Source organism: Dendropsophus ebraccatus, chromosome 2 (assembly GCF_027789765.1).
Source record: "Dendropsophus ebraccatus isolate aDenEbr1 chromosome 2, aDenEbr1.pat, whole genome shotgun sequence".
NCBI lineage: Eukaryota > Metazoa > Chordata > Amphibia > Anura > Hylidae > Dendropsophus > Dendropsophus ebraccatus.
Window position 1 is genome coordinate 149,747,496 of NC_091455.1, and position 25,895 is coordinate 149,773,390.

At 43.7% G+C, this 25,895-nt stretch overlaps 1 protein-coding gene across 1 annotated transcript in view; it reads left to right on the forward strand.

Moving 5' to 3' along the window:
- The window catches only part of ITGA9 (integrin subunit alpha 9), a 275,552-nt gene that overhangs the window by 126,476 nt on the left and 123,181 nt on the right, over positions 1–25,895 (forward strand). The window contains exon 16 of the mRNA XM_069958509.1: positions 23,361–23,510. Within this exon, the coding sequence (XP_069814610.1) occupies positions 23,361–23,510 (150 nt within the window). The remainder of the gene's footprint in view (positions 1–23,360; positions 23,511–25,895) is intronic.

Here is a 25,895-nt window from a genome sequence, read left to right on the forward strand (position 1 = left end):
CATGACTGTCATGTTCTCAGGGCCCGTATAGGAGTGAATGGCCTCCCAAAATTGCCATAATCTACATTGATAGAAATATCACAAAAGTCATGTGCATACAATGCAAGAAAACGGATCTTCACCTAGAAATGTAGTACCGGAATATAATTGAAGAAAGTGCCTGTGTGGTGTTCAAACAAAAATTATATACTGTATAGATAAAATGCAAGGAACAGCACACCAATTCCTACCACACTATTGCATACCCCATAGTACAGATCAATGCAACAGTATTAGCAGTGTAAGTATGAACACAGAGGTAATGCAATATAGGTAGAAGGTACAAGGCCAAAAAAAATTATAAGAACTTAGGTGAAGACAAGATAACGGTATGGACATGGACAGGAGGGGAGAGGCAGACAATATGTAGCTACAGCCCAGTGAAGATCAGTTCTCTTGCATTGTATGCACACGGCTTTTGTGATATTTCTATATATATGTAGATTATGGCGTTATAGGGATTGAGACTTTTTCTGTGAGTCCATTCATTCCTGTACCCCCCTGGTTGTTTTTCCTGTACATTTAATGAATTTTGAATAAAGATATTTTTCCTTATTTGCTATATTGGTGCGCGATTGCCTTGATTACATACTTGCTCCATAAACGCTTTGTCCCTTCATTCTCCCAACCATATAATGATCCCAGTAGATTTACCAGCAGTCCTATGTAAATTCATAGATTGAAGATAGTGATACCATACTATGGATGGCAGTATAGATGAATGAAAGTCTGTGTGTTTTAGATACAGGTTGGGGACTAGTGTGTATTCTCTAGTAGGAGCTTCCATCAGGCTAGGAAAAAATGACAAAGACTGTGTATATTATTGTTAGCTATTACTGATGATGTATATCATTGATTTCAGTCACAATGATTTAGGGTAAGTTATACTAAGGTACCATATGTGCTTCTCATTATCGCATCCATAAGATTTGATTCATAGCTTATTCATATTCCACCAGGAGCATTCTTGAGCAATTGTGAGGCCCATTGTATGCAACACTAGCAGCTCTATGACTGTTTTCCTTGGCGTAACCCTATCTTTTGTTTCTTTATCTGACAGTAATAGTAATGGGCAGTCTTTTAGATGTGCATATTAACACTCCATTTTTACTACCTTGTATATAATGTAGGACATATAGCCAAACTCCGTTATGGGGAGGAGCAGACAATATAAATTCTTCTGCTTTTAGAGACACAGAATAGGAATAGCAGTCACTTAGTAGGTTAAAAAATGCTGTGTGTTGAAGGGTGTAATTGATACTCATACTACCCCAAGCAGAGCTGATAGACATGTTTCTGTCTTGTTTCTAACCGCATGGTTTACAAAGTTAGTAATATGCATACCTTGGAAAAAGGAATTTACTGTGCTAGAATAGTGTTACAGATCCACTGCGGCTATGTTTCTATGTACTCTGTTGTTACATAACTTTATAAAAATGATCTTCAAGCAGGTCTTATGAACTATTCACAGGTCTATGAGCAGCAATAACATACAGAAATGGTGGTATATGCTTTCTGTTGATGTGCCCTTGAAAAGGTCCTCTCTGGTCTTACACATGACAGAGGCCAGTGTACAGGTGGTCATATACTTTCAATAATATTTTGAATGAAGTTCCAACCTCCCTATACACATTTGGCACAGCCAGATGTGGTGGTGGTGGTGGGGTGCTTACTTATTTTTCCAAAAGCAATAAGATCAGGCAGTTAAATTCAATACACCCAACATTTCTCTTCATTTACATAATTTGGTTAGTCTAAATGGCCTTTTATTTAACATGGAAGTGCTGAAACGCTCTTTTCCCATGTAAAAGTAATAGCGATCAGCTGAGGACCGTGAAAATGCCCAATCCTCAGCTGATCATGTCTTTAGAGCAGGCTTTAAAATTTTCATAATTGTCATCATTATCGGCCGTACAGATTCCTGTGTAAACAGGGTAGTGCGGCCAATAATCATAAAGGCAAATTGACAGCATGGAAATTCAAATATCTGTGCTGTTAGTTTCCAAATCACAAAGCAGAGCATACTTGTCATCAGCACTGCTGCTGTGATCCGGCATCCACTTCTCCAGCTCTCCTGTCCAACTGCTGTGTCTTAAGGCCCCGCCTCCTCCAGAATGATTGACAGCCAGAGAAGACAGGGCCTGAAGACAAAGCAGTTGGACAGGAGAGCTGGTGAAGAAGATGCCTGACCACAGTAGCAGTGTACTAGGTAGGTATGCACTCCTGTGTTATCTGGAAACTGCCAGCTAAGATATATGCATATTCATGCTGTCAGTTTCCATGGCTGTATTTCCGATACATGTATTATTTGTGCAGCCCAGTCGCTCATTTTGTTGTGCTGTGTAAAGGCACTGCAAACAAGCACTAATCTCACTAATCAGTGCTTGTTTATAGCCGCCAACAAATAGTCACATGTAAAAGGACCTTAAGGTGCTTTGACACTTATATTACTAAATGGAATCACATGGAACATGCCACTTACATGACTTGAATATCTATGTTATATAGGAAGCATTGGAATAGGAGTTGTACACATGGAGGAGCTTTAAAAACCCACAAAAATGATTTTTCACCTTTTCACCTGACATTATACTTATATGGTACGTTCACACATAATGAGTTTGCAGCGGATTTCATGCTGTGTATGTCACAACAAATGCACTGCAATACTCATTACCAATAGAGTCTAGTGGAATGTAGTGGCAACTTTCTTTAATTACTTCTATGCCGGGCCGGTAGAAATAAAAAGCACCATGCTTATCTGCTACTATTCCTCTGGCACGCTCCAGTCTGCTTCCTTGGGTCCTGGCTTAGGGCCCTTTTACACAGAAAGATTATCTGACAGATTATCTGCCAAAGATTTGAAGCTAAAGCCAGGACTGGATTTGAAAAGAGGAGAAATCTCAGGCTTTCCTTTATGACCTGGTCTCTGTTTATAGTCTGTTCCTGGTTTTGGCTTCAAATCTTTGGCAGATCATCTATCAGATAATCTTTCTGTGTAAAAGGGCCCTTACTGATAGTCCACTCAGCCAATCACTGACATCATACTGATTGGCTGAGCAGGCTGTCAGCGATGGAGGACCCAAAGTAGCAAACGGGAGCGTGCCAGAGAGTGCGCTGGAGGAATGGGGGCAGGTAAGTATGGTGTCATTATTTTTACTGGCACAACATGGAAGTAGTTAAAGAAAGCTGCCACTACATTCTTTCAGTAGGATTAAAATCCGCTGCGAGACTGCAGAGCTATAGACTCTAATAGTAACAAGTATTGCAGCAGATTTGATGCAATATGTGCAGCCTGAAATCTGCTGCAAACTCATTACGTAATAAAACAAACTATTTCGCATTTCCTCAGAATTGCATTCCTTTAGAACTTTCAATTACAGACAACATTGCCGCCTGCAGTATCCAGAAGATAATAAATGCCTTCTATGTACAGTGAATATGACATAGCATGGCGTTTAGTGGAAAATATTCTCCAGCATCTTGTACGCTTTTATGAAAATTCTCTTCTGTATGTTTTCCTAAGCAACCCACTCGTAGACTGTTACATTCCCAGCAATCTTGACTCTTAAAATTCCCACTGTTTTTTTGTTTAAACCAAACCATCTGGCGCTGTGCATGTGACTTCTGTATTACTAATCGTCATCCTGTTTGTTTTCCCCCCTTTTTCTGCTATTTCAGGGCTGTTTTCTTCATGAGTTCAGATCTCCGTCTACCGGGTTATCAGCAGGCTGTCTCTCATGGGACTGTTTAATCTGTTTGTTAATATGTTTATTTAGGAGTGTTAGGAAAGAATTGTGTTGTTGAAGTAAAATAATAATCATCTTCTCAACGGCCTGTCACAATTTCTACCTTGTACATGAGAGAATTAGTCTAGATTTTTTGTGCCTGTGGCAAATGCAATGAGATGGCAGCCACTATGAGATCCTCATGGTTAAATAGGATTGCACACAGCATGTAACTATAAAGCTCAAATATAAAGGTAAAGGAATATTTCCTTGTCTTCCCTGGGTCTTCATGGAGAATGGTGCACCAAGACTCTTGTGTCCACCTCATACAGAAGGTAGCACTATACAGATAGGGTACTATTACACAAAGTAATTGTCGCCCGTGCTTGGCCTATTACCGGACGTTCTGGACGATAATCTTTTTGTGTAATAGGTCATGTTTTAAATCAACAATCAACCGACATGCAAGATGTCAGATGATCATTGATTTAAACCATGACCTAAAACCCCATGTAATAGGCGAAGCTGCAGCAGACCACCACTCTCTCCTATGGGCGGCCTTCCCCCCTGCTCCTCTCCGCTTGCAGTCGGTACCTGTAATAGCGCTGACAGCGAACAGGGAACAAAGAGCAAGTGAGTGCCCCCCTGACAGGTCAGTGCTCGCTTACTCTGAAATATTGGGCTGTGTCATACGGCCCTTATACTCTACAGAGAAGCTTTGATGTTACCACTGGATGGACTGGGTATCTCAACTCTCAAGTGCTGGTGCTGCTCCAGTGTGGTTCTGAATTGTACAGAAAGTCATGACAAAGCCATGTGAAGTATTTTATGGTGATTGAACTAAGAAATCTACTAAAACCAAAATTGTTACATTACATTGTTTTTTTACTTTGTAATTAATTGTAATTTTTTTTTACTTAGTATACATTGTTATGGGGACAACCATCTTGCCTGAGAGTTTTTTTGCAACATTTAAAGCGACTCTGTACCCACAATCTGACCCCCCCAAACCGCTTCTACCTTCGGATAGGTGCTTTTAATCCAAGATCTGTTCTGGGGTCCGTTCGGCAGGTGATGCAGTTATTGTCCTAGAAAACAACTTTTAAACTGGCAGCCCCGTGCCCAACAGCCGGGGCTTAGATTGCGTATGCATTAGGCTGGCACAACCTCTCTGTCCCTCCTCCCCACCCTCTTCATCATTAGGAATGCTACTGAACAAGGGCTAGATCGTTAAGGCACATGTGCAATGTTCAGACAAGAGAAAATGTTCCAGTGGCATTCCTAATGATGAAGAGGGTGGGGAGGAGGGACGGAGGGGTGATGCAAAGTTAGGGCACAGATATTCTAAGCCCCGGCCGTTGGGCACGGGGATGCAAGTTTAAAAGTTGTTTTTTTTAGGACAATAACTGCTTCACCTGCCGAACGGACCCCAGGACAGATCTTGGATTAAAAGCAGCTATCCGAAGGTACAAGCGGTTTGGGGGGGACAGATTGTGGGTACAGAGTTGCTTTAAAGATATGCTTTAAAGTAAGCCCCATGGACATAGGCTTAATAGTCGGGGGCAGACCCTATTCATTTGTTTTGGAGATGTTTTTATGCAGGCAGTAGTTATTGTTTAGAGAGAGGAAGGATGAGCTCTGACCATCTCCGCTTGTGAATGGTCAAGTCATGTCTTATCTGTATACTGAAAACTGCAATATTTCAAGATTATTTTATAATTTAAATGGTAAAAAAACAAACAAAAAAAAACAACGTCATCACAACTCAGGGTAAAAGTCCCCCCTGCCCCTGCTGGCTGTCAGATTTTAAAATTGGACGTACTTCTCCTTTAAGATTTCATAAAAGCTGGAGAATATCTAATACGACAGCACACTCATGAAAAAAGTCTTGACTGTTGTCATATAACATAAAACATGCTTCCCTCCATGACATGTTCTTTGTTTTGTCTGTTTAAAAATGAGTTGATCTAAATGTGTTGGACAGTGTTCAGACAGACTACAGACAATTCCTGGTCATAAATAGAAACATACAAAGAGATTGGGAAATAGAAAGTGACACTTCTTCTGAACTAAATGAATTCCTTTTATAAAAATCATAAATGCGAGCTGTGCTGTAATTTTTTTAAATCTCTCATGTAAAATGAATGAGAATTAAATCAAGTGTCACTGTCATTATATATTAAAATATGTCATTATATGATAAAATATTATATATTTTCAAAATCTAAATACAGGAGATGTGATAGAAAGCAAGTTTGCAATTTATAGTCATTATTTTTTTAAGTTATCATGCTTTAAAGGGAAATGGGTACTCTCTGCCTGTCAATCATCTTCGCTCTGCTTGCTGGCAAGCAGAGAGCCATGACTAGTCCCTGCCCAGATGACTAGTTGCCGCCCCTCTCCCTCTAAGCTACTGCTGCAGACACGGCTGTTATGCTCCACAAGCTGCACAGTAGGGCTATGTTCATACGCTGTGAACGACTGGCTGTTCCGTGACCCCGACCGGTTCACGGAACGGCCGGTCTCCGCCCGGTTCATCACGGCCGGTACTCAAGTTCCGGCCGGATGATCTTTCCGGCTGCAGGGTTCTGATGCGGGCGCATCAGCGCGCGCCCGCATCAGAACCTCCCACAGCACACAATGAAGCAAGCGGTCGGAGCTGCTCGCTTCATTATGTGAACTGACAGGGTTTCCTATGGCCGCAATTCATTGACGTGCGGGTGACATGTCAGTTATTTGCGGGTCCACGCAGGATCCCAGCTGGAGCGTATACGATGTGTATACGCTCCAGCCGGGATCCCATAGAAATGTAGGCCATGTTCCACACTGCATAAAGTACGGCCGTTGTTGCCGAGTCACTTTATTCATTAATAACTTGGGAGTGCTTATACCTATCTGGCTGATTCTGAGATTGTTTTCTCGTGACATATGGTACTTTACATTTCTGGTAAATTGGAGTCAATACTTATAACGAATCTTTATGAAGAAAAACTAAATAACATGAAAAATTGTGAGCATTTGGATCCCACAGGTGCTTCACAGATTTTCAGAACAATGTGGCGTGAAAAAGGAAAAATTCTATTTTTTACACTAAAACGTAGTTCTAGCCTTCAATTTTTCATTTTTACAAGGGGATAAAAGAAAAAAAAAACACCAAATGTGTAGTGCAGTTTCTCCCGAGTACGGAAATACCCCACTTGTGGACATAAAGTGCCAAGCGGGCGCAGGACGAGCCTCCAAAGGGAAAATTTTAATTTTTTCACATTCACGGCACAAATGTGCCCGTCATCAAGGGGTCCATATCCTCACTGCACCCCTTGTTAGATTCCTTGAGGGATGTAGTTTCCAGAATGGGATCACTTGTGGGGGTTTTCACTGTCTTAGCAGCACGAGGGCTCTGTAAATGCGACATGGCATTCATCATCCATTCTAGCCAAATCCAGCCTCCAAAATCCAAATGGCGCTCCTTCCCTTCGGAGGCTTGCCCTGCGCCCACATGGCGCTTTATGTCAACTTGTGGGGTATTTACGGACTCGGGGGAAATTGCTCTACACATTTTGTGTGTTTTTTTTTCCTTTTAACCCCTTGCGAAAATGAAAAATTCAAGGCTAAACCAACATTAGGCTGGGTTCACACTACGTATATTTCAGTCAGTATTGTGGTCCTCATATTGCAACCAAAACCAGGAGTGGATTGAAAACACAGAAAGGCTCTGTCCACACACTGTTAAAATTCAGTGGAAGGCAATGTTGAAATTGAGTGGATGGCCGCCATATAATGGCAAATATTTGCTGTTATTTTAAAACAACGGCTGTTATATTGAAATAATGGCAGTTATTTACTGTTATATGGCAGACATCCACTCAATTTCAACATTGTATGGACAGAGCCTTTCTGTGTTTTTAATCCACTCCTGGTTTTGGTTGCAATATGAGGATCACAATACTGACTGAAATGTACGTAGTATGTACCCAGCCATAATCTGTAAGTGTACCCTGAGGTACTCTTACAGAGCTTTTAGAATGTCACGCCATACCGTGATCTTTTATTGGGACGATACTGGCGGAAGACGTGTCTGGGGGGCAGCATACGCTACGCTACCCCCAGACACGTCACTGGATGATGAGGATGAGGATGAATGGAGGAAAGAACCTGCTCTGGCCCCCTTAGCTACCTAGCTGAGGTGTCCAAAACAGGTATTTAACCCTTTGTCAGGACATGGCACCGTGGCCACCATTACTTTTTACAGCCATTGCTTTCCGGGTCACCAAGTCACCGATGACTCGGAAAGCTGCAATTGATCAGCCAATAGCAGCAATCGTCAGCACGGGGGGGGGGGGGACATGAATATGCAAAAGAGGAGCCTGTGGAGCCTCATCAAAGAGTCTCAAAACACAGGACTAGCCAGATATCTCTCCGGGAAGGACCCAGCCAAGGGGTGGCTCCTGTATAGAAACCACCAAAACCACCATATTAAGTGGCCCTATAAGTCAATGTAATGACAAGGGAAAACCAAGGCCAGGTAACCATCCACATACAGCTGTTTCGGGGTGTTGCCCCTCATCAGTGTGGAGCTATACATTATAGCAGGCCATCTTTCCCGATCGCCCAGCGATTGGGGAAACCGCAAGCGTAAATGTACGCCCGTTTGCGTTAAGGCACGGGCTTCTGGGGCGTACATTTACGCCCGCGGTCGTTTAGGGATTAAAAATTCCTACTCAGTTGGGAGCTATGAGGATCCTTGTATTGTTCATCTGTCCATTTAAATACATTGCTATCAGCCGCACATTTGCTTATACAGGGAAATGTGCGGCCGAGAAACAGAGATTTTTAGCACAGCTCAAAAGATGTGATCAGCTGACGAGCAGGCATTTTCCTGTTTCTTAGCTGATCGCTGACACTTTCATATGGGTAAATATACATAAGGTGTTTCCACAGAATTACTGTTTTCATCAGCGAAACACTAATTTTGCTTTGTGCCCATGTCTCTAGCCTGTTGAGAATTGTCCCTGTTTATTATTTTATGCTTTAGTCATTCCAAGGGTTATGTAACTGCGGGAAATTGTTTGCGGCTCTGTTTGTTATTTCACAAATACATTACAGCACTGTTTTCATTCTACCGATGCATTTGGCTTGGTATTCACTTCTTTGCCACATGTGCTGAAGTGGTTGAGGTGTGACTGTGGTTGTGTAAACCAGTATGCACTATATGTAGCCTTCTGCTCTACAAGGTGTTCATAAAAATAAGCTTACATGTCATCATCCAAGCCATTAGTTATTACTTATTTATAGTCCATTTTAAAGCAAAAAATAGAAATACTTGTAGTCAAATATATATTGTAGTCAGATATATTGTTCCAGATTTATCAGGGTTAAAAAAAACTACAACTTGTAACAATGCAGTTACCAGTCCAGATATATAGATATACACATTGTCCATACACATTCAGCTTCTGATATTTTTCAAGTGAAAAAAATGTGTTTTCTAGACAGATCTTCTTATATTTAGCTATACATCCGGTTAATGCGATTGGAATTAGTAGGTCCAGACCTGACCGAATGAAAAGGATAACGTGGCATTATTATGCTGTCGGTGCTTGCCACAAAACCTTGTGATTGGGCCAGGACTTGGTTTAATGATAAGAAACAACAGCCTCACAGGGGTCTATGATGCTGTCAGTTTTTGTTATTGGATCTGTGGTCGCACAGGGACTTTCAGATGTTAACAGATATAAAAATATGCCTTTATTACATGTCTGTATAGGTTTATGACGTTCTAAGAGCCTTATGATAACAGAGCCACAAGAGTGCTTGCATTTTGTCAAGCCATTTGTGCTGGCTTTGGAAGTTTATAACACTTAAAGACAATGGACAGGGTAAACAAAGAAACCTAGCGGCACCACAAATAATACAAGACTGAGCACTAGCCTCATGCCCCATGCCCCACAAAACACACCCCATCATTCAGTAATAATGCCCTGCTGTACCCCAATCATTTAGTAGTAAGCCCGTTCTGTACCCCCATCATTTAGTAATAATGCCCATGCTGTACCCCCATCATTTAGTAATAATGCCCGTGCTGTACCCCCATCATTTAGTAATAATGCCCATGCTGTACCCACATCATTTAGTAATAATGCCCGTGCTGTACCCCCCCATTTAGTAATAATGCCCCTGCTTTATACCAATAGTAATAATATTACCTCTCCACCTGCAATTAACCCCACTCCGACTCCCCACTGGCAGTTATTCACCCCCTTTTCCCCCAATGCCTTCAATTAAACCTCTGACCCACCAACCGCAATTAACGCCTCCCCCCTTGGTATGGCAAGCTGTCAGTGCTTTACCTGCACTTATACCGGGGGTCGCTCCTGCCCAGCGCCTTCCAGTGCTCCCTGGCCTCCAGCAGCTCTGCCATGTCCCGATGCTCGGTGTCTTGGGGAGACACTTGTGTGCCTGCAGCTAACACTGCGTCTGGTACCTGCCGCACTTCCGGATTAGCGGCAACAACCACCGCTAATCCAAATGTTCGGGTCTCCACGGATGCGTATCCATGGAGACCCAAACTTTAGGATTAGTGGTGGATTTCACTGCAAATCTGGAAGCGAGGCTGGTGACAGGTGCAGCTGCGCACCAGACCTCGCACCTCACCGGACTGTGAGCTGCGCCTGAAGTATCATACAGGGGGGACGGGGGGGGGATATATATGATAGAAAATGCTGCTCTGTAGGATGGACAGGACCAGGGCCGGGACAAAGGGTAGGCAGAGTTAGGCGATGGCCTAGGACGCCATCTTGGGGTGAATGACAGAGGGCCCAGTGAGTGTCCACACAGTGAGTGGCCTTGCATTATATTAAATGCATGGTCACTCACTACAGGAGCACAGACTAATGCCTCAGCTCCTGTATGCATAGTCCAGGAATATGTACAGAAGCAGGGACTCCAGTCTGACACCGGACTCCCTGCTCCTGCACTGTATGGACCCTCCTGCTGTCAGCTGTGTCTGTGTCCTTGTAAGTGTGCACACACAGCTGACAGGAACTCAGAGCAGGGAGTGATCTAGAGCAGTGCTTCTCAAACTGTGAGGTGAGCCTCACCAGTGAGGCGCCCCCTAGTTGTTGGTGAGGCCCAGCTGGGGAGCAAGTTTGCACAAAAGTAACTATGATCTGCACAGTCCTTATGCTGTTTGCAACTATCTCTATTTTAGCAGAATTATTATTAGTTTATTTCGTACTTTATTAGCATATAGAGCTTGGGAGACGGGTGAAAGGTAGTTCTAACATTATTTTCAGCATTATTTTCAGAGGAGGGGGACACAGCAGCGTGGGAGCGATTGGTGAGGTGAGCAGCTGGCTTGTTTTTTTTTACTTATCCAGGAAGTGGGCGACTACAGGGGGACATTGCAGGGGGGCAAAGAAGGGGGATTATGAGGACACAGCAGAGGGACTACAGGGGGATTATGAGGACAGAGGAGGGGACACAGCAAAAGAACTACAGGGGGATTATGAGGACACAGCAGAGAGACTACAGGGGGATTATGAGGACAGAGGAGGGGACACAGCAGAAGAACTACAGGGGAATTATGAGGACACAGCAGAGAGACTACAGGGGGATTATGAGGACAGAGGAGGGGACACAGCAGAGGGACTACAGGGGTATTATGAAAACAGAGTAGAGGGAAACAGCAGAAGAACTACAGGGGCATTATGAGAACAGAGGAGGAGGACACAGCAGAAGAACTACAAGAGGATTATGAGGACAGAGGAGGGGGACACAGCAGAAGAACTACAGGGGGATTATGAGGACAGAGGAGGGGGACACAGCTGCGTGGGAGCGATTGGTGAGGTGAGCAGCTGCTTGTTTTTTTTACATATCCAGGAAGTGGGGGACTACAGGGGGGCAAAGGAGGGGAATTATGAGAACACAGCAGAGGGACTACAGGGTGATTATGAGGACAGAGGAGGGGACACAGCAAAAGAACTACAGGGGGATTATGAGGACACAGCAGAGAGACTACAGGGGGATTATGAGAACAGAGGAGGGGGACACAGCAGAAGAACTACAGGGGGATTATGAGGACACAGCAGAGGGACTACAGGGGGATTATGAGGACACAGAAGAGGGACTACAGGGATATTATGAGAACAGAGGAGGGGGACACAGCAGAAGAACTACAGGGGGATTATGAGAGCAGAGGAGGGGGACACAGCAGAAGAACTACAGGGGGATTATGAGGACAGAGGAGGGGGGCACAGCAGAAGAACTACAGGGGGATTATGAGGACAGAGGAGGGGGACACAGCAGCGTGGGAGCGATTGGTGAAGTGAGCAGCTGGCTTGTTTTTTTTTTTTTTTTTTACTTATCCAGGAAGTGGGAGACTACAGGGGGACATTGCAGGTTGGCAAAGAAGGGGGATTATGAGGACACAGCAGAGGGACTACAGGGGGATTATGAGGACAGAGGAGGGGCACAGCAAAAGAACTACAAGGGGATTATGAGGACACAGCAGAGAGACTACAGGGGATTATGAGAACAAAGGAGGGGGACACAGCAGAAGAACTACAGGGGGATATGAGGACACAGCAGAGGGACTACAGGGGGATTATGAGGACACAGAAGAGGGACTACAGGGATATTATGAGAACAGAGGAGGGGGACACAGCAGAAGAACTACAGGGGGATTATGAGAGCAGAGGAGGGGGACACAGCAGAAGAACTACAGGGGGATTATGAGGACAGAGGAGGGGGGCACAGCAGAAGAACTACAGGGGGATTATGAGGACAGAGGAGGGGGACACAGCAGCGTGGGAGCGATTGGTGAGGTGAGCAGCTGGCTTGTTTTTTTTTTTTTTACTTATCCAGAAAGTGGGGGACTACAGGGGGACATTGCAGGTGGGCAAAGAAGGGGGATTATGAGGACACAGCAGAGGGACTACAGGGGGATTATGAGGACAGAGGAGGGGCACAGCAAAAGAACTACAAGGGGATTATGAGGACACAGCAGAGAGACTACAGGGGATTATGAGAACAAAGGAGGGGGACACAGCAGAAGAACTACAGGGGGATTATGAGGACACAGCAGAGGGACTACAGGGGGATTATGAGGACACAGCAGAGGGACTACACGTGTATTATGAGAACATAGGAGGAGGACACAGCAGAAGAACTACAGGGGGATTATGAGAACAGAGGAGGGGGACACAGCAAAAGAACTACAGGGGGATTATGAGGACAGAGGAGGGGGACACAGCAGAAAAACTAAAGGGATTATGAGGACAGAGGAGGGGGACACAGCAGCGTGGGAGCCATTGGTGAGGTGAGCAGCTGGCTTGGTTTTTTTTACTTATGCAGGAAGTGGGGGACTACAGGGGGACATTGCAGGGGGGCAAAGAAGGGGGATAATGAGGACACAGCAGAGGGACTACAGGGGGATTATGAGGACAGAGGAGGGGACACAGCAAAAGAAGTACAGGGGGATTATGAGGACACAGCAGAGGGACTACAGGGGGATTATGAGAACAGAGGAGGGGGACACAGCAGAAGAACTACAGGGGGATTATGAGGTCACAGCAGAGGGACTACAGGGGGATTATGAGGACAGAGGAGGGGGACACAGCAGAAGAACTACAGGGGGATTATGAGGACACAGCAGAGGGACTACAGGGGGATTATGAGGACAAAGCAGAGAGACTACAGATGTATTATGAGAACAGAGGAGGGGGACACAGCAGAAGAACTACAGGGGCATTATGAGGACAGAGGAGGGAGACACAGCAGAAAAACTACAGGGGGTTTATGAGGACAGAGGAGGGGGACTACAGGAGGGATTATGACTACATGAGGACACTGGATGGGACATTATGACAACCACTGGGCACAGGATGGGGGGATTATGACTACATGAGGACACAGGATGGGATTATGACTACATGGGGGCACAGGATGGGGGGATTATGACTACATGAGGACACAGGATGGGATTATGACTACATGGGGGCACAGGATGGGGGGATTTTGACTACATGAGACAAGATGGGGATTATGACTTCATGGGGGTACAGGATGGGGGGATTATGACTACATGAGGAGACAAGGGGGGATTATAATAGTGTGGCGGTGCAGAGGGGATCTCATTAGGTGTCAGGGCAAAATGGAAGTATTTACAGCATAGAGGAAGAGAAGGTGAACGACTCTGATGAGAGAAGACGTCATCTGTGAGTCACTGCACCCTGATCACTATACTGTCACTGTGTGTGTGTGTGTGTGTTTGGGGGGGGGGGAGGGGGGATGGGAATGCTTGACTCTGTACAGAGTTTTTCTATTCAGTACTGGTATTGTTCAGTCATTAAAGGGGTTATCCAGCGCTACAAAAACATGGCCACTTTCCCCCTACCGTTGTCTCCAGTTTGGGTGGGGTTTTGAAACTCAGTTCCATTGAAGTAAATGGAGCTTAATTGCAAACCGCACCTGAACTGGAGACAACAGTAGGGGGAAAAGTGGCCATGTTTTTGTAGCGCTGGATAACCCCTTTAAGCAGTGCTATACACTATGTAGGGGCTTTACTGTGTGAGGTTATACACTATGGGGGACATGTATGAAAAGGCCTAAATGCCTTTTTAGGCGCAGATGGGTCAGATCGGCGTAAAAATATTTGCAAATGGTATTTTTGCAAATATTTTTTCGCATCTGCCCCATCTGTGCCACCTTTGCCAGTGGGTTGGGGAGGGGGCATTATGGGGTGTGTGGCAGCAGAGGGGGTGCGGCCACTGCGTGCGCCGAATTTATTATTTTTTCAGTGGAAAAATCATATTGAAACCTATGCCAGTTCTGAGCTGGCGTAGGTTTCAAATTTTCGCATGGATGGGCTCCGTGCGATTGGGATTTATGTAGAGACAGTGCGCCTCTACATAAATTCCCTGAGCTCCGGAGCTGCGGGGACATTTGTAAGCCCGGCGTAAAAAACGCTGGACTTCATAAATGTCCCCCTATGTGCGTGAATATGTTTTTTTTTTTTATGTGTGTGTGTGTGGGGAGCGCCATTTGCCATCTCTGCCTAGGGCACCAAAACTCCTTGTCCCGGCCCTGGCCAGGACATAATATCTCCACACTTTCTGTTCTTAAGACTTCATCAGATTTTCGGCAGAAAAAGACCTGGTCCATCCAGTCTGCCCTTTTAGTATTTCTTTTCTTATTTTCTTAAGCTAAGTTCACACAACGTATCTTTTCTATTAATCATGACTAATGTTGCAAATTACAACAACGGACGTGAATAATAGAAATTATACATTATATTGAAGTTAAAGGGAATCCCGGCCAGAGTATATACCCATAGTATACAATACGGCTGGGATTCCTAGTGGGCGCACAAAAAACCTGACATGTAATTATTGAATAGCAGCCGCACAGAACTGACAATGGAAAGTGCAGCCATGGTGCTATGTGTGCTATGGTGAATTGGCATGCGGGCACAAAGGGATGCGCCCACATCCCAATTCAACAGAAATAAAGTTCACCCAGCCAGTACTGCAGTACCGGCCGGGATGATCTTCCTGACACCGGCCGTTCTGTGACACGGCCAGGTCACAGAACTGCTGGTGTCCGTGTGAACCTGGCCTAAGTATAGATATAAGCTTTGCCTACGTTATTTACTGCTGAATACAAAAGCCATCTCATATAACAATAACATTTGTTACCATGGACTGTTGTATGATTTACTAATCAACTGTCCACTACACTGTGGTTTTCTCTGTGGTTTAGGGCGGCCTGTGTGTATCAGGGATTACAGGATCACATTTTACCATAGGAATGTATTTCAATTCAGAAATAAAAGTCTATCCACACTCCTTACATTGTATTGCCCATTTGTATTGCAGCTGAAGGTACAGTACATACTGTGTACCTTGACAGTAGCAGACTTTACTTTCTGTTTCTAGAGCACGGTTCATGATTAATGGCTGGCGAAGGCAGATGGAATGTTTCTTAGGGTGGCATTTTGTCAAGGAATGTTCCTACATTTAAACAAAGTGGGAACAAGTATGTTTGGGTTATTTGATGTATGTTTACAGGCTGCATGAATTGTTATATTCCTCATCCCCACCTCTTGCCTTTCTCTACTTTTTCTACAAAACATTTTTCATATAACAAATAGGCAAATGTGATGTTAACAGTATATAGGTACTAAAGGGATGAGGAGTACAATGGGAAACTTAATACTGCCTAGCAGAAAAGAAAAAAAAATAAAACTAGGAGTTGTAAAAGTTTCCTTGGAGAACAAGACCCAAGTAATCACCTGCACCCCCTTAGATGATACAGAAGGCCTTCCTCCCCCTTCCAGTGTTATACAGATATTGTCTATTCAGAATCCCCCAACAGCAGTGCCCCTAATGTCTTAATAATTACAGCATTGTCCCCCCTTTCTTCCTAGTAGTAGCAGTTTACCCAGTAATCATAGCAGTGTCTTCCACCATTATCTACAAGGATTCATCTCACCAGTAGTCACAGTACGACTGCAGAGGAAATAAAGCATTGCATTGTTCTTCATTAAAGGGGTACTCCAAATAAATACATTTGTTTTTAACTGGTGTCATAATGTTATACAGATTGTAAGTTACTTCTAATAAAATAACTCCAGTCTTCGAGTACGTATCAGCTGCTGTATGTCTTGCAGGAAGTGGTGCATTCTCCAGTCTGACTTAGTGCTCTCTGCTGTGACCTCTTCCCATGTCAAGAACTGTGCAGAGCAAATCCTTCTAGAAAACCTCTCCTGCTCTGGAGAGTTCCTTACATGGACTGAGTTGGCAGCAGAGAGCTTTGTGTCAGACTGGAAAGAAAACACCACTTCCTGGAGGGCGTGCAGCAGCTGATAAGTAGGGGAAGACCTGACATTTTTTATAGTGGTAATTTACAAATCTGTATAACTTTCTGACACCAGTTGATTTGAATTTTGTTTCTCCAGAGTACCCCTTTAAATGATAGAACAACTTATCTATAGCATGCTATAAGTTTAACATTAACACATAGTCACACTCTTCTGATCCTACCCTTTTGTATTTATCCTGATGACATGTTGTCCCTGCTTTGCCAAAGACATTTGTATCCCACCTCAGTGAGTCAGCCAGGCTGCAGTGTATTAGGAATGCCATTGGTATAGCAGGAAAATTGTGTCAACAGGGTAAATACACAAAGAGTGGGGAGCAAAAGAGTGTGCCAGAATTGCACCAATAGAGGTGAATATGTGCTGGTTTGTATTTTTACCTCTTTTACACTGGTAGCACACTATAGTTAGGTTTTTAGTAAAATCAGAATGCCCCTTTAAATAATTTGCAGTTCATGTACCTAAGGAATTCAATGGTCCTGCACAAGGCCACTCTCCATTACTGCTAATTTTTTAGGGTCCTGCATCCATGCAAAAAATATAGAGCCATTAGCAACCTCATATAATCCTTTACCCAATAACTCAATAATATATGTATGTGTGTATATATATATATATATATATATATATATATATATATATATATATATATTTATTAAAGGACAACTCCGGCGAAAATTTTTTTTGGCTTATTTAACACACATTACAAAGTTATATAACTTTGTAATGTGGTTAAATACCCGGTCTGGCCCCCTTCCCCCACTTTCCGACCCCCGACCCCCCACCCCGGAAGTTAAAGAATATATACATTACCTATTACGGTCGTCACGGTCCTCTTCTCTGGTGTCGGGTGATGTCAGAGCTGGGGGCGGTCCGGGTCTTCTTCCTCCTCGGCGTCTTCATTGAGAGTGAATGGGAGAGAAAAGGCTGCTGGTGCACATGCGCACCAGCAGCCTTTTCATTGGCTGGAGCACATCACATGGCTTCCAGCTTGCTCAGCCCTGATTGGCTGAGCTTGCTGGAAGCCATGTGATGCGCTCCAGCCAATGAAAAGGCTGCCGGTGCGCAAGCGCGCTGGCAGCCTTTTCTCTCTCATGGACCCGGAAGAAGGAGACATCGCTGGACGGCGGACGCAGGTGACGGTGAGGCGGACGGCGGGCGAATGGAGTGGCGATCGTCACCGGAGGGATGGTGAGTATGGTGTCTGTGTGTGTCTGTGTTTTTTTTTTTTTTTGGGGGGTCCCGCCGGAGTTGTCCTTTAAATATATATATATAGTATTTTCCTGCATATAAGACTAATTTTTAACCCAAAATCTTCTGAATAGTCAAGGGTCGTCTTATACGCCGGGTGTCGTCTTATAGGGAGAGTGCTGAACAACTGCGGAACTGCTGGATGTGGTGGGAGGAGCTCCAAAACGTCCGCATCCCAGCCGTATGTGGCCATCTTTCACCTGTCTGTCTCGCCCTTGTATTTTACCGGTATTACTGTACCTCCTTCTCTGCCTCTCGGATCTCGCTGCTGTCGGTTGTGTTTAATAAATTTTTATTTGGCGTGCATTGGCAGAGGGGTAGTCTTATACAGCAAGTATATCCCAAACTCTATATTTTAATTGGAAAAGTTGGAGGTTGTCTTATACGCCCAGTCATCTTATATATATACAGTGGTGCCTTGGATTACGAGCATAATCCGTTCCGGGACCGCGCTTGTAATCCAAATCCACTCTTAAACCAAAGCAAATTTTCCCATAAGAAATCATAGAAATGCAGACAATTGGTTCCACACCCCAAAATTAAGGATCTATTATTCTAAATAACGTGTAAAACAAATGAAACAAACATTCAGAAACAGCAGAATATGTGATATTATAAGTTACTGTCCAGTAATGGAGAGGATGGGAAACACAAGGGCTGACAGAGACTGCAGGGAGCATGAAGGAATGAGCAGGGCAGATGTGAGCACATAAATGCAGCATTCTGTGTCTGGGGAGAGAGGGGTTACAGCTATGAAGAGATTACCCCCACAGTCCTGTCCCCTGATGCAAGCCCCAGCCTGAAGTGGATCTGCCATGATTTGGAAGGTGAGGGAGACTTCCTGGGTCAGAGTATGGTGCTGTAGACCACGCTATGCAGACCATGCCCCTCCCCCACTTGCGCTCACACCCACTACAGGGAACTCTTAAACCAAAGCAATGCTCTTAAACCAAGTCACAATTTTGAAAAACTGTGAGCTCTGAAACCAGAATGCTCTTAAACCAAGTTACTCTTAAACCAAGGTACCACTGTATATATATTATTATTTTTTTTTTGTTCTCTATAGATCAAAATGTTGGCATTGTGCCTTACAGACATACAGACATACTTCCAGCACAATTATTGTTAGTATATGAATAGTGTTTGTAAGGAAATTTATAAATAAGTTTAAATATGCTGAATCCCACAGTTCTTAAAGGCTCACAAAACCTAAAATAGAAGCAGGCTTATACACAGCAACTACCGTGAGAAATATATACAAAGATTTACCAGAACTGACATTATTTAAAGTTGTTCTCATAAATTGTAGCTAGACAGTTCTCACTTTTATAATGACTAAAGCTGTGTTCACACTTTTAGATTAGTTCCCCTCGACCTTTAAAAAATCCTTACCAGATGGGAACAAAGGAGGCACCCCATTCCCATCCTCTATTAGTATCAGTAGCCTCAGCTCCACATTTCTGTGTCAGAAGCAAAGTGTCTTCTTACATAAAAATTAATACTAATTCTAAATACAAACACACTGAGCGAATCCGCAGCGGGTCTCGATGCGAATATCCCTGCCCTGTGCACTCAAGGGCAGATTCACATCCCGCTGTGAGTTTGTCAGCAGCCCGCCCCGTTAACCCCCCCGGCCGCCGGAGCATATACATCACCTGGTCCCCGCTCCGGCTTGCTTTGGGGTTTCCTGGCAGGTCCCGCTCGGCCAATCAGTACGCTGCCCCGCCGCAGCACATTGATTGGCTGAGCGGGACATGAAGACGCCGGGAGCCCAGAAGCAAGCTGGAGCGGGGACCAGGTGATGTATATGCTCCGGCGCCGGGGGGTTAACGGGGCAGGCTGCTGACAAACTCACAGCGGGATGTGAGTCTGCCATTGAGTGTACAGGGCAGGGATCCGCAGCGGGTTCGCCCAGTGTGTTTGTACCCTTACTGTATTTATTTCTGTGAATCTGTTGTGAGGCAACTGGCCCTAGCAACCAATCAGATTCCAGCTCCCTTTGAAAATGAAAGTAGTAATACTATTGGTTACTAAAGCCTCCAACTGACATTTCTCCTGGGAACCTGCTGTGCTAATTATATCACCTGTGTGTGCAATGTGGAGATTCTCCAATTCATCTCTATGGGGCACTCTTCCCCCTCCCCCTCCTCTCCTGTACATCTGGCGGGGACGGGACCTTCTCTCTAACCTGCCCAGGCACCCAATGTATCTGTGTGCCAAATTTGGGGTCAAACGGTTCAGGTGTTTGGAAGTCTATAGAGGAAAGACGGACAGACAGACAGATAAACAGACTTTCATTTTTATGATATAGAAAAGCAAAATGTTTATGGGCTCTTTGGTAGTACACAGCTTGTGTGTTTCTTTCATACTAGGTAAATCTACTGGAACTGAAAAACAGCTGCAGTAACTTAACATAATCCTTAGTTAGGGTGCGTTCACACGTACAGGATCCGCGGCAGATCCGCAGAAGATCCGCAGCAGGTTTGATGGTGCAGATTTGATGCTGTGTTCAGTTATTTAGATGAAATCTGCTGCAGATCCGCTGCGGATCCGATACGTGTGAACATACCCTTAAGGCATTGTGGTCAGGCAGTGCCCCAAGATAGCTGATGCTTCATGCCCAAACCCATGTGCCATGGTAGGTCTTGAGGAGGCTACTCCCTAGTTCTCCCTGCCTATGCATTGTTTTATGGGGCTGCATTAGCCATTTGTCTGGCTGCTTTAAGAATCCACCTGTCCACCATTAATTTGTGCTTTGAGCTATGTTCCCACTTTGTCTAACAGGTTCTGCTGCATAGTAACGGACCCTGTTAAACTGCTGGCCGCCGGGCTGCATTCAGCACGCTCCTGTACCCGATACCTCTGTATTGGCTGCAGGAACGTTCTTTTCTTACAATTGACTTGCGGGCATCGTTGGGTGTGATTAATCTGTGCCCGCAAATTAATTATCCATTCACTTCAATGCAAAGTGCGGCCGCCGCACTATGGCACATACTTCTCCAGCCTCCAGTCATCCTCTAGCCAGTTCTCTCGTTAAAATTGTTTGGGGCCTTAAGATGCTCATAATAGCCTCTCAGAGCAACCAGCTTATATCTTTCTCTGAGTGAATCAATACAATATAATTTACTTCAATATCACAAACCGTTTTTAACAATGTAAAAAAGCAACAGAATAACTTTGTAACTTTTTGGGGCTAGTGTGGGCTGCTTTTATTTCATCTTTGTTAAACTGGGCCATACCCAAGCTCCTGACAGTGTGCTGTAGTTGCTAGTGCCCTAGTGAGCATGGTACCTTTTGGTAATTTCTCCATGGAGTGGATTAAGCGCAATCTCGATTTCCTACTGTAATGAAGAGTCAAAGAGGAGTTGTGCCTCAGTGTTTGTGCTCCACTTCACATCACCACTGCTTACTATTCCCTCTTCCTTATGAATAATCAATGCTGACGGCCTTCTGCTTACTCACGCTGTCAGTATCTGCCAACAGAGGACTGATCTGCAATCAGATATAGCTGAAACTCCTGGCCTGTGTTGGAGCAGTGGTCTAGGGCTAAATCACCTGTCTAGAGACCAATAACATTTATTTTTCTCATCATTTGGACCTGATTGAGAATTCTTTGCACTTTTAAAAATGATACAATAATGAGAAAAAAAATAAAAAATATATGTGGGAATTGAACCAAAGAAAACTTGTGCTGGCCTCTAGACATGTGTTTTACCCTAGATCACAGCTCCTACACAAGTTCAACTATATCTGATTGCAAATCAGTCCTCTGTTGGCAGATACTGATTGACAGCTGAGCAAGCAGGAGGTTGGGCAGCATTGATTATTCATGAGGAAGAGGGAGGAGGAAGGAATGGTGAGGTGTGCCAGAGTACGACACAAACGCTGAGCCACAATTTCTCATTGACTCATTACAGTAGGAGACATGCATAATCCACTCCACGAACAAATTACCAAAAGGCATCATGCTCACAAGGGGACTGCCAGCTACAAAGCTCTGTCAACACCTTAGGTAGGACCCAGGTGCTGACAGATTCCCTTAAAGGTTGTAAAAGTCTGAGCCAGCCCTTACAGAAAGTATTTGTTACCTTCCTAACACTATGTCAGTGTATGGCTATGTTCCCACTATAGAATTTTAGCGTTAAAAAGATTTCCGTCTATTGATAATGATGGTCACAAATAATTATCATAGCAAACAAAAGAACAAGCCTGAAGGAAAAAATGCTCAGCACATCCCCTGTTGACAGACCCCTGATGAAGTCAGCGCCTTGCTGACGGAACGTGTGGGGCAGGGTTTATACCGGGGTCACTCTCATCCCTCCACTATTTCCATATTCTGGTTTGTACAAATGTGCATGTGATAAGTTATTGTGTGTATGTTTAATTTTCATATGTCATTTTATTTTATCATTATTTATGCATGCATTGTATACTTGTATCTTGATACCAGTGAGGGGTGCTGCACCTTCAAAGCATGACTCATTCATGTGGAGGACCTCGGTTTGAGGGCTGACTTATTTGGGTCTCCCTCTATGTAGTTGGTTTTAATTGCTGTATACAGCTTTCTTCTTTTTTGTGTGTTTTTATCTGTTAATACTTAAAGGACAAGTGCCATGAAAAACTTTTTCCCAGTAATTGAAGCACATTACTAAGTTATATAACTCTGTAATATGCTTCAATCACCTATCTGCCTCCCTTCCCTGTCTTTTCCCCCCTCCACCCCCCAGCAGGAAGTGTCCTGACTCACACAGACCTGATTACTGCCGTCACCGTCACCAGGCAGCTCCTTGTGAGGATGAGTCATCAGCAGGAGGGCTGCTCTAGGTCCTGGTACAGCAGCCTCCCCCTCCCCAGTCCAAGTGATGGCTTGCAGTTGTTCAGCCAATGGGAGCTGAGCAAGCCTGTCACCTGACAAGGCAGGGGAGAGGGGAGGCTAGTGTAACAGGAGAAGGAGCTGAGAGATAAGCTTGGTGACGGTGATGACAGTAATCAGGTCTGTGTGAGTTTAGTGCACTTCCTGCTGGGGGGTGGAGGGGGGAAAAGACAGGGAAGGGAGGCAGATAGGTGATTGAAGCAAATTACAGAGTTATGTAACTTTGTAATGTGCTTCAATTACTGGGAAAAAGTTTTTCATAGCACTTGTCCTTTAATAAAGCATATTTTGTGTATTTATTTTGGATGTGCTGAGCATTTTTTTCTTCAGGCTTGTTCTTTTGTTTGCTACGGTTACTTTTTTCTGAAGTAGCTCGCACTCCATTTTCTACATTTCTATTTATTTAGTGTGCGCTCACACCATATTTGTTGTAGGCAAATAATCATCATAGGCATTATTTGTGGGTAAAGTGTTTGATTATTTGTTACAAATGTACCATAAGTGGTTGAAAGTAAGTAATGTTTTGGCCTGCTGGACACTAATGTTATTTATTAAAATGATAGTAAATAGGTTGTATACTTCTGTTTCCTTGCAGCGCAGAGTGAAAGATGTAATTTCACCCATAGTTTTTGAAACATCCTATAGCCTTGGCGAACATGTGATCGGAAAAGAGGAGAAGGACCTGCCTGCCCTTAAGCCGATTCTACGCTGGAAAAAGGGACAGAAGATCGCACAGAGAAATCAGGTAAGATTTAAAATGTGCAGAGGCTTAGCTAGCTATTCTGCACCCAGGGCAAAGATTGAGTTTAGTGCCCCGACCATTGCATCGAGAGCCATAGCTGCACGTTGGACTGAAGGCACTATGATGAGTATCATTCACAGATCCTATTCTTATTAATCAGACCTGTGCACAATAGTCACTGTTCTCAGCAACTGTCCTGCCATAGTGCAGTTGCATCTCTCCGCACACATATCAGATTGGGCAGGACAGTACTGTACACCTGTAGTTCCAGAAAGGGGTTTGGTTAAAGAGGGAGGCAGTTAATAATTTTATGAAGATTAGTCTGTAGCTCCTGTAATCACAATAGGGGGATCTGGCCTGTCCCAACATTTACTTTTAGGGTAGATTCAAATGTACCATATTGAAATGGATGTCACACTGCAAGTTTCGCAGTGAGATCAGCTGAGAATTTAGCAATTTAGAAAGCACATGCGCTGGTGTTGATTTCCATTCCATTCCATGTTGCTATCCATTCTGAGATCCACTGCCCCCTTCTTCTCTATGGTTGGTCATTTACATATACCAGATACCGGAAGGACAGGGCAGCAGATCTCAAGACCCAGCCTTTAACTTTTAAGGATGGCAGCTGTATACAGACCAATATTTAACATGAGTTTAAGGTTACGTTCCCACAACGTAAATTCTCTATTAATCATGGGCGTTGTTGCCGACTTGCAACAACGTCCGTGAATAATAGAAATTTACATTGTGCTGCAGTCTATGGAATCACAGCCGGAGTGTATACACATAGCAGGAAATTTATAAAAGTGTGTAAATATACATCTGGTGTAAACGGCCCAGAGCAACCAATCACAGTTCCTCTTATATTTTACCCGAGCTGAAAGCTGAGCTGTAATTGGTTGTTGTGGGCATTTTACATCAGGTGTATATTTACACCCTTTCATAAATCTCCCCCATAGTGCTAACTTCACTGAAACCGGCCATTCTGTGATTCGGCCGGGTCACAGAACAGCCTGTGTCATACGTTATCTAAATGTGGCCTTAATGTGTTTGGCTAATTCTGAATGCAACCACATCCCCAATTATCAGAGAATGTTCACACTTACGCTATGACAGTATTTTATTTTTGTTATGTTTACTGCCCCCTTTAAGTATTTTTAGCTTGTTTTTCTGTTGAATTGTACAGATTATAGGTCACATTGAAGTGAAAGTAAATCTGAAATAATGTGTCTTGGTCAGATTTTTTATATGACAAAATCCTGGCATTATAACAGTGGTGTGTAGACTTCTGCCAGCCTTGCTATCCACTGTATATATGTGCTTCTGAATCTGTTGGTGCTATACAAATAAATATTATTATTCTAACAAAATCTGAGTTCTTGCTTTGGCATGTTTTGCATACATTCTATACTATGCAATCTACTGTCCTCCCCTGCTTTATTCAATGTAGATATTTCTCAAAATGATTTAGCTGAGGTTGGAGTGGGGCGGGGGAAGCTGTGAACCACAATAGATGTCCTAACAAAGGATTGCCAGGATTACCTCTATCTGAGTATCTAATTGCCCCAGGTCAAGAACCAAATATTTTTTATAAATGACAAAAGATTTGAATATAGAAGAAAGAGTATATTTATTATATGTTGCATTTCATCCTTATGACCTTTATATGGCACAGTAGCGTAATATCAGGTGATGCTTAACTACAATATGTAATCTGCCCAGAGATGTCTGGTGATTAACACCATTTAGGACATAATGGGAAATGATACTCCAATCCGCACACTAAAAGGGTCATGGCCTTCCAATTAGATTTGGGTCATGCCTAGCTGATTTATAACCAGTGTAGACAGGAGCATGCAGTCACTCAGATCTGGAGTCTTAAAGGAAACACAAACAAATATCTAAATTACAGCAGTTCATGTTAAAACTGACATGATGAGTGAAATGGTTATTTTTTCAGTCAGTGTACATCAGCTAAAAGAATCACAGATGACCTACCCATAGGGGGTCACTGGCTTAGTTATAGAGATATGTTGTAGTATCAGTTCACCTTTTTTATCATTTACAATAGTTAGAATGTACATAGAGGGTTGGCAATTTGATTGCATTACTTGTCTTGGTGATGGTCTTAGGTTGCTGCCTGTATTATAAAGTTATTAAAGTTTACAGGCTGCCAAGTTCAGCTCTTCAAACATTTTCAGCTTATTTTTGCCATTTGCATTCGCTGTCCTATAAACCGATGCAAAATAAAAGGCCATGAGAAAAGATTACCTAAGCTGTTTAGAATGAGCCTGTCACCAAACTGTTGACTGGTTCCAGTTCTAACTTGTGAATATAAGATAACTTTGAATTGGCTGTGTGCACATTTAGTCATGGAAAAGTGAAAAT